This window comes from Echinops telfairi, unplaced genomic scaffold, assembly GCF_000313985.2.
Source record: "Echinops telfairi isolate 266 unplaced genomic scaffold, ASM31398v2 ScPeMD7_5;HRSCAF=22, whole genome shotgun sequence".
NCBI lineage: Eukaryota > Metazoa > Chordata > Mammalia > Afrosoricida > Tenrecidae > Echinops > Echinops telfairi.
Window position 1 is genome coordinate 33560045 of NW_022103901.1, and position 9952 is coordinate 33569996.

At 48.7% G+C, this 9952-nt stretch overlaps 1 protein-coding gene across 2 annotated transcripts in view; it reads left to right on the forward strand.

The window, feature by feature from the left end:
- The first annotated feature begins 6740 nt into the window (after positions 1-6740).
- DNAJA3 (DnaJ heat shock protein family (Hsp40) member A3) overlaps positions 6741-9952 on the forward strand; it is a 24308-nt gene continuing 21096 nt past the window's right edge. For both annotated transcript variants that reach the window (XM_045285950.1, XM_004705836.2), the window contains exon 1: positions 6741-6951. In XM_045285950.1, coding sequence (XP_045141885.1) covers positions 6741-6951 — 211 coding nt within the window. The remainder of the gene's footprint in view (positions 6952-9952) is intronic.

Genomic DNA, 9952 nt, shown 5'->3' on the forward strand with positions numbered 1-9952 from the left:
TTGAGGATGAGGGCAATGAATGTACAAATGTGCTTTACACAATGGATGTATGTATGGACTGTGATATGAGTTGTATGAGCCCCTAATAAAATGATTTAAAAAAAAAAAAGAAAGCACAAAACAAGGTAGCTATTGAGAGCTTGATGCCTCAAGGTCAATAACTGCAGCTTTAGCACACACCTCTGGGGTGCCGTGAATCTGAGGCCTCAGGCAGGTGCCCCTGCCCCAGGGAAGGGGTCAAAGACCAGTCTCTGCAGTCGACTGTTAGGTCCGACCGTTTTCAAGACCAGAAGCTAGGAGGGCCACTGCGTGGTGTGGCCCCATGGCCTTCAAAGACGCCTGCTGGCAGGAGCAGACTCTCAAATCTCTGAAGGGAAGGGATGTCTATCCGGCAGCTCGGGGAATATTTAGGGAAATTGGAATTTCTGGCTGGAACATCGTGGTGGAGGAGCCGTATTAAGAGCTGTCCCAAAAAGTGCCAGAGGCGGCATCAGTGAAAAGGTGAAAGTTAACAGTTACTCGGGCTAGTGTTCCGAACGCCTTTGGCCTAGGTCTGGGCAACGGAAAACCAGCCGGTAGCAAGGAACAAACCCACACTGGTAGAACACTAAAGCAGCTTGTTTGAAAAACCAGGAGAAAGCCAAAGGGAGTGGAGGGGAAAGGGAAACATTCGGCTCTGGGCCTAAGCAGCCAGCTACCTAGGCACCGCTCCCCAACTGTTTGGAGCAGTGAGCACCATCTTGGCCAGGGTCACGTGTTCTGTTGCCCGCAGCCAAAATGCTGGACACAAGTGGCTCCATGCTGCCAGGGAACGGAGAGTCACGTGGCTGGGAAAATCGGGGCCACAGCTTGCGGCCTAACCAAAAGGCCGCATGGGGCCAGCCACCAGAGCCAGAGTCCTGCAGAAACCAACAGTTTAAGTGGGCACACCCAGCCATCCAGCTGGCCGGAGCACAAAGCAAGACCACTGAGACTCGAGAAGGCTTTGGGAATCACAATCCTCCCACCCGGCAGGCAACAGCGTCCCAGCCCCCTCCCAGAAATCCAGACTGGGGAAGGCATGCAAGCTCCCGGGAAGACAGCCACAGAAAGGCAGACGTAAAATCCCATATACCAGTTAGAAAGGCAAAAAGACAGACACAAAAGGATGGGGCTGCGGTAATACAGAAGGAGTATCTCCATGAGTCGGCTAGGGGAGCTATCCACCCCCATGGTGTTGCAGGAGGAGTTCAGCCTGGCTTCCTTTCCAGCTACGTGCCATCTCCCGAGGGTGTGAGGTGAAGAGTCTAGAAGGTGCCCGAAATCCTTGAGACCAGGATGTGAGGGCCTGCTCCTGGAGCTGGCTTATCTTATATCTCCAAGTTACATGGCACCACTTATGTTAGACCTCTCTGGGGATAGATATACGTCAGTCCTTGGCTCCGCGTGAGACAGAATTCACGCCGAAGCCTGGTTTGTGATCCAAGAAGAAGTTGCAGGTTTACACAGGCACCCACAGGGCCCCGCACCCCACGCAGCCTCCTTAGAATAAGATGACCAGATTTAAAGCGGGGACACCATTGACCGGGGGTGGGGTGGGGGGGTGTTCTTGATTAAAAATTTGGTCTATTATGGTCTATATATATATATATATATATATATGGTCTATATTCCCTAGCTCGTCATGCATTCTTTCCAAAAAGTGGGACGTCTGGTCCCCTTACCCTAGAAGTGGCTCAAAGTCACGAGGTCTGCTCTGGGCTCCTGCTTTCTCAATTGTCCCTGGGGAGGCGTGGTGAACAACCCTAGTCGATCCCATTGACTGAATTGAATTTACCTGGCCTAGGTGGGTCAATCCAGGTGCAGCGCCCATGCAGGTGTACCTCCCCTTCCTGGCCGGAAACCTGAGCCTCTGAGCATGCGTAATGGAGGCCCCAGTCCCTAAGCTGAACTACCTAACGCGTACAACCAGAATGGATGGCGTGTCTTTGTCTCCTGTACTTTGGACGTGTTATTAGGTTAGACCAGTCCCTGGAAAAGGACAAAATGCTTGGTAAAGTAAAGGGGCAGAGGACAAGAAGGAAAACCTTGGATAAGATGGATTGATGCAGTGGCTGCCATGGCGGGCTCAAACATAAGAACAATGGTGGGGCTGGGGCTGGACCGGGCAGTGTTTTGTTCTGTTGTACACAGGATCTCTGAGTCGGAACAGACACCATTGCACCTAACAAGGACGTTACCAAGCATGATGTGCTTTTCCAGAGACTGGTCTTTCCTGATAATGCATGCAAAGTATATGAAATGATGTCTCGCCACCGTCACTTCTAAGGAGCATTCTGGCTGCACTTCTTCCCAGATGCACTTCTTTCAAGGACAGAATTGTTTGCTCTTCTGGCAGTCCACGGTTCTGTTCCCAAGAATAACAACAAGCAAGGATGTGGGAGTCTATTGTAGTGAAGGCCCTCTACGAAACTCCAGACTCTTCACTCACTGAAGGAAGGGACATTAGCAGAAAGAAAAGACACCAGGTGAAAGAGGAGGGAGAAAAACAAAACTCATAGAAGGTTTCACAAGCTCATACTGCCTTCTAATTGTAAACTGGTGCCAAAGGAAAGCTGTTCTCAGCACCATGTCCAGTAAACTTGCTGTGAAGGCCATGGTTTCAGCAAATTGAGTTTATGAAGGAAGTGAGCGAGACTGTGAGCCAACAACATACTCCTCAGAGCTGGTGTTCTGCCCCAGCTCTTCTTGAAATGCACACTGAATTGAGTGTTGATATGTAAACTGCCTTGTTGCATTTCAGGGGCTGGTGCAGGAAGGCACAGGAAGTGAATAATCATGCAACAAGACACATTTTAGTCATTAGGCAAAACCTTCATGTTCCCCCACCACCACCACAATGCACTTACATTTTTTTTTTGCTGTTTCTCAAAGGGAGGTAGACCCCGGCGTTCTTGGAACCTGGAGCTGTTAGCAATTTTGTCTTGCCTTTTTGGTTTTTCCTTTGAAAGAATGGCTGTCATTTCTCAAATTGGCAAAACCTTGCTTAAATTGAAACCTCATTTGGGAAGAATAACATTTAGCCGCAAGAAAAGACACCTGTGGTTTCTCGAGAGCCTTTTGGGTAATACCCAGTGATGGAAGCAAAGAATCGGCTTGTCTTTCTTCCACGGGAAAGGGTCCCTATGACTGAGTTGACACCCAGAGACATCTGGGTCACTTAGTCCACACCCCTTTGGGGGATTGTAGGGAGTCCTGGTGGCATAGTGGGTTACTTGTTGGCCTGCTGATCGCAGTCAGTAGTTCAAAAACGCCAGCCACTCTGAGGGAGTAACAATGGAGAAAGAAACACCAGGCTTTGTACTCCTAGTAAGCTACCGTCTCGGAGACCCGCAGGAGCAATCCAACTCTGTCCCGAAGGTTCGATATGAGAAAGAACCGACTCAATGGTATCAGTGAGTGAGTGAGTTGGAGGCTTGTCCCCAAACTCCTTGGGGAGGAAAGAAATCTTGAGTTAGGTTTTAATTCCCTCGGAACTCTTCAGCCTACCAGGGAGGTCTCCTAACTCTAAGGTGACCAGATTTAAAGCAGGACACCATTGGTGGGGGGGTGGGGGTTGTTCTTGATTAAAAATTTGGTCTATATAGACCAAATAGACCGTTCCCTAGCTTGTCGTTCATTCTTTCCAAAAATCAGGACTTTTACAAAACTTTTTTAAAATGCCAAAAATTGGGACGTCTGGTTACCTAACTCCCCTAACCTCTTTCCCCCCAAATGGGAATAATTGCAGCCACTGGGCATCCACAGACTTGGCCACCCCCTTTACACCACTGATGATGTCAGGAGACATCACAGAGTGGACCCTCATCTCTTGGCTTCAGCAATACACCCTGGAAGCCGAACTTAATCCTCCATACTCTCATAAATCCTGTCCACTCAGGGCATTCCAGAGGGCCCAGTGCCATACTACGTACATGCCATGTACAAAGGCATCAGATCACTGTGACCCACGAAAGTTTCATTGGTTGATTTTTGGGAAGTGGATCACGAGGCTTTTCTTCCGAGTCCATGTTAGCTGGAAGTTTTATTGAAAGCTGTTTGGCCTCAGCCCAACACACACACTTCCACTGACAGTTGGGTGGTGGCTGCACACCAGGTGTATTTTGGCTGGTAAGTGAGCCCGGATCTCTTATAAGGAAGATGAGAATGCTACTGCTGAATGGCCTACCTGGCCAATTAGTCAATTCTGAATCAGCAACACTCTAGGGCTGAAGAGACCTGCTCCTTATGGTTCCCAAGGACTGTGTGCTCATCTTGGCCACTGGTAACAGGCCAGGGATAGAGCCACTTTATAACCTACCACCAAGGAAGTTTCTGGAAGGCTAGAAAACAGTTTGTAAGTGGGTCTCAGCCTCCCTTTTGTTGTGAGAAGTCAACAGAATGAAGCATGAAATATTTTGTAAACTATCGTGAGCTAGGCTAAACTTTTCCTTTCATTGACATCTAGTCAATTCGACTCATAGTGGCCTACAGGACAGAGTATAACCACTCTTGTGGGTTTTCAAGGCTGTAAATCTTTATGGGATCCGAAAGCTTCTTTTTATCTTTGGGAGAGCAGCTGGTAGTTTTGAACTGCTGACCTTACAGTGAACCCACTGCACCACCAGGGCTCCTTCAATAGTAATTGAAAGGTCACTTGGCTTAAAGGGAAGGGTCCTTTTCTTGTTTCATTGTTGGAAGCTCTGGGCTTGGATGTTGGTTCACCTGGCTACCTGGGTGATCTTGAGCAAGTCTTCATCTTTCAGACTTTTTTTTTTGCAGGTGGGCAGGCAGGGGAAAATGCGTAGCAATGGGAATGAACATTGCCTTGCTTACCTCAAAGATTTAAATCATAACAAAAGAGAAACTGTGAGAACGTTCCTTGAAGACTGTAAATGGTTATCAGAAGGCACAGTTAAATATTTCTGCACTCTGCACAATCATGAGGTGCTTTGCATTAAAAAAAATAAGCCTATTCAAGTCCGATCCCCTGGTACCTGTGATTGTAACTTTATCTGTAGACTTAATCAGCGAAGGGGCGCTGGTTCAGAGCACAATTTGCAGAATAAAAGTGGAGAGCCCCAGCTGAAGGGATTTTCATTTACCACCTCAGCGCAAGGCCCTCCAAGAGGAAGGCTCGCCAGTGTGAAGTTTGCTGGCTTTGCAACTTCCTCATGTTTCAGCATTTTCGTTCATCTCCCAGACTGTTTCCCCATGGTGATTAACAGTTTAAATCCTCCACCTGGAAAGGTGGAAAAGCAGATAGTGAGCCCTTGGTCCAAGAACTCAAGATTCCTTCCATTGCTGGGGCTGTTGATGGGGCTGTGACATTTGAAAGTTCTTTGCATGGCTTAGAGCTCCTCCAAACCAGGCTGTTGTTAGATGCTGCTAAGTCGGTTCGGACTCCCAGTGACTCTTATGCACAACAGACCAAACCATTTCTTGCCACCCTCACAGTCCTTAGATTTGTGACCACTGTCGCCGCTACTGTGCCAGTCCATCTCCTTGACGGTCTTCCTCTTTTCTGCTGACCCTACACTTACCAAACATGCTACCCATTCCCATGGAGGGGCCTCTTCTGATAACATGTCCAAAGTACGTGAGACAAAATCTCGTCACCCTCTAGGTCTACTTTTCCAGCTTGCTTTCCAACCCTAAGTTTAGGGCTGTAAGCGTTTGCACTTAGGTAAACATTTGCTTGACGTTCTTGCTACTTGGAATATTCTTCCACACCACCTTTACCTGATGCCCAAAGCTTAATGGGAATGTTTATAACCTCTCAAGTCTTATCTGACACCCCTCTCACCTGTGTGCTTTTGACACTGCTTATACCTATGCTAGTTGCTAAGTTTTTTCCTCTCTAGATTCGTTGTCATTGTTTGCTGCTCCCAAGCAGGGATAGTATATTATCATCATCTTATCCTCAATACTGAAGACCGTGCAGGACATGGACTAGTTGCTTACAAGGTTCTCTAATCTTTTAAGAGGTAGCTTGGTTGTCAATCTGGAATAAGCACGCTCTTAGCAGGAGAAACCTAAGCCGGAAGCTTCGCAGGAGAGAAAAGGGGCTTTCTGCTCACCTAAAGGGTTAGTCTTGGAAACCACAAAGGCGGTTCTAGCCTGTCCGATAGTATTACTATGAGTCAGCATCGACTCGATAGCAGTGAGTTTGGATGTTTTTTGGAATACGCGAAGGAGCAAGTTGAGAGATCTTGTTCATGGTGGAATCAGGGTGAGAGAATGTGAGCTCGAAATGTTGAGACTTAGGGGAAGAGAGGGATCCACGTAGTTGAAAGGTGACCGGATGTGTAATCCCCAAGCAAGAAGATGTAAATCAGGGTCAGGGCAAAGGACCGTGAGCACTGCATGCTGGGATGACTGCTGCACTGCATGCCGGGACTTGTAGTCCCATTTTGTCTCGAGCATTAAACTAGCTCCCTGAGGCTACACTCAGCCACGTCCTACCGCAGGTAAAGTGCAGTGTTTGGTCATCCAGCACAAAACGACAAGATTCTCCAAGGTAAGTGCTCTTCAGAGCTAACCTCATTTTACCGTGAGATACCAGAAAAAGGTATTGAGGGCAGCAGCGCATGCGCAAGCTTGTGCCTCTGCAAGCGCGCGCAGCGGCCCCGGTCCCGACAGAGGCGTCGTAGTGCGCGTGCGCGCGCGCCTCCGCGAGGCGCTGGAACCGGGTGGCGCAGGCGCAGTGTCCCCGGGCCAAGATGGCGGCGCGGTGCTCCTCACGCTGGCTGCTGGTGGCAGTGGGGACCCCGCGGCTGCCGGCTGCAGCGGGGAGAGGGGCCCAGCCGCCCAGGGAGGGTATAGTCGGGGCGTGCCTGGGTCGCAAGCTGAGCGTCACCGCCTTTGCGCCTCCGCTGGGAGCTCGAGGCCCGGGGGCGCTGCTGACATTGAGACCCGGTGTCAGCCTCACAGGTGAGGGTAGGCGCCAGCGCCGAGAGGGGTGCTAGGGCCTGAAAGGGGGAGACTCGCCTCGCCTCGTTCTGCCTACGCGGGGAACGGGGTGGAAGGGTAACTTTCGATTGGGGTGTAGATTTGCTGAGGAGACTGGCAAACCGGCGCCAGTGAGGCCCATGTGGTCGCTTGGCAGCCAAGGCAGGGAGAGCAGCCTGGGGCCCCTGCCCGGGGCAGCGGAAACGCCCTCGAGGCCGTGACCCTTTCCCTCTCTGTCAACATTTCTGGAAGCGCTTCTGGGCCTGCCGCTGCTCCCCTCCCTCCCCACCCCACCTCTTCACCTTCCAGCCTGTGGCGGGGACAGAGCACCTGCTGCTGGGCTGATGGTCTAGACAACCCGAGCAAGATCAGACCAGCACCCCTATTTTACGGAACGGGAAACTGAGGTTCTTGTAGAGGAAGTGACCTGTTCAAGGTCACAAGTTGGATAAGAGGACTTGCCCAGAGCTGTAATTTAATTGAAAAAGTCTTCCCCACTGCAGCTCGGGGTTGTCAACCAAATGGCACGCTTCACACACCTTTTTGGAATTCCTTAAATTGGCCATGGTGGCACTAACCCAAAATACCTGCTGCTGTCCCGTGGATTCTCACAATCTGGCATTCCTTGAGCACTGCCTGTATACCAGGCATGGATTATTTCCAAGTGGTCCAACCAAACACACTACCATGAAGTCGATTTTAAATCGTGACCCTACAGGAGAGAGTAGAACTGCCCCTTTGGGTTTCTAAGGCTGTACATTTTATGGGAGCAGAAAGTCTTGTCTTTCTCCCTCAGAATGGCTGGTGGGTCTCTGACCAGTGTGTAACCCACTACACCACCAGGGCACCTTTCCATGTGATGGGTGCCGTTTTTATTCCATATGGTAGATTTAAGAAGCTGAGGCCTAGAGACATTCAGCAATTTGTAGAAGTTCATGAAGTTGAGAAGTGGTGAAGCCTCGCTGTGCAATGTGCTGCTGCTTCCTTGATGGATGTGTTAGTTAATCTGCATCATGTCTTTCACTGAGTGGCAGGTGTGGAGAACCTTTTTTTCTGTCAAGGACCATTGGACATTTATAACATCACTTTCAGGCCATGCTGGTCAAACATTTAATTAACTCACCCTTAATGTGATGGCTGTAACAATCTCTCTTTGGTAAGACATGTGCTGTTAGCTGGTTCATGGGCCTTCTGTGGCTTGTGGGCCTGACAATCCCTACCCCTGTTGTATGACTATGCTATGTTGGGTTTTAGTGACTTCTGACTTACGAAGAAGGTATGAAACCTCAAATCACCTCCTGTGAGCTTCAGTTGTGCTAGTTGTTGACGTATTGCTTGGTGTGCCTTAGAAATTCTGGGAAAGACTCGGAAGCTACTTAGAAATATAAAAAGGGGGCCCTGGTGGCATTATGGTTAAGCATTCTGCTACTAACAGAAAGGCTGGTGGTTGGAACCACCCAGTGACTGCAGGTGCAAAGACACGGTGAGCTGCTCTTGTAAGCTGATGGCCTAGGAAACCCTGTGGGGCAGCAGTTCTCTCACGTGGGCTGCTGTGAGTCCGAATAGTCTCAAGGGCACCTACCATCAACTCGACGTCAACTCAAAAAGATGATCAATGAAAGGCTTTGATAAAGGTAATTTATACGAAGTAGACTTCTTGTTAAGTGGTTCAGCCCTCAGCTGCTAACTGAAAGGCCAGCAGTTCAAAGTGACCACTACTACCATGGGAGAAAGGGCCTGGCACACTGCTTCTGCAAGGATTGCAGCCTGGGAAACCTCATGGGACACTTCTGCTCTGTCACGTAGGGTTGCTGTGCATTGGAATCGGTTCCACTCCACTCCAAGAACCAGCTTGATGGCACACAGCAACAATGTTCCTATTAGGAAGCTAACGTTGAGGTGTCAGTAATCATGATTAATTTTGTAGTGTACAGAAAAGAGCCTGGGCTTGGGGGCGAACAGACCAGCTTCCATCAGTGGAGCTAGGTGAATTATTCAACTCTGTTGAGCCTCTGTTTCCTTAACCATAAAAATGTCTTCCTTTCCTCACACATTTATGGAGGGCCACCACATGGTCCAGGCATTAGGGATGGGTACAGCCGGAACAACGAGTCAGATGTGGGTTTGTTCAGTGAATCCCTTTTTAAGATCGTCTTGCTGCCACCCATATTTTCCCTTGTCTCTGGCAGTAACCTGCTCCCTTGTTTATCCAGCTTTCCTCAAGATTGTTTTGAGAGGTGTCAGCTGATCTTTTTTCATGTCAAGGTGCAAGGCAGGAGCAATTCCTTTCAATAAGTAGTTGACTGTTTCTCTTTGTTCAAATCTGCATTCCTTCAGGAGCTTGCAACTCTTAATACATAATTTGTTCATATTATGTCTGGAAAGCTTCAGGTACCATAAGAGGAACATCAGATCCTTGTTCTCAAAAGGATAGCAGCTCTCTTTTTCCCCAGCGGACCCCATAGCCCTGTGTTGGGTGTTATATGCCACAGGTGATGAATGCATGTGACAGGTGACATCCTTCAGAGGGACTCTTGTCTCTTAGGCACACCTAAAGCCATCAACTTGGTTTCAAATGTTCATATGGGACCTCACATGTAGTTGTACAGTTAGGAAAGATAAGTCCCTGCAGTGTTCCTAAGGATCCCATAGGATGAAATAGAACTGCTCCATAGGGTTTGTGAGATTGTAAATCTTTTTTTTTTTAAATCATTTTATTGGGGGCTCATACAGCTCTTATCACAATACATACATGCATCTATCGTGTCAAGCACATTTGTACATTTGTTGCCATCATCATTTTCTTTTTTTAAATTTATTTTATTGGGGACTCATACAATTCTTATCACAATCCATACATACATCCATTATGTCAAGCACATATGTACATTTGTTGCCCTCATCATTCTCAAAACATATGTCTTCTATGTTAATATCGGCTGCTCGTTTTTTCCCCCTTCCTCCCCCGCCCCCTCCCTCATGA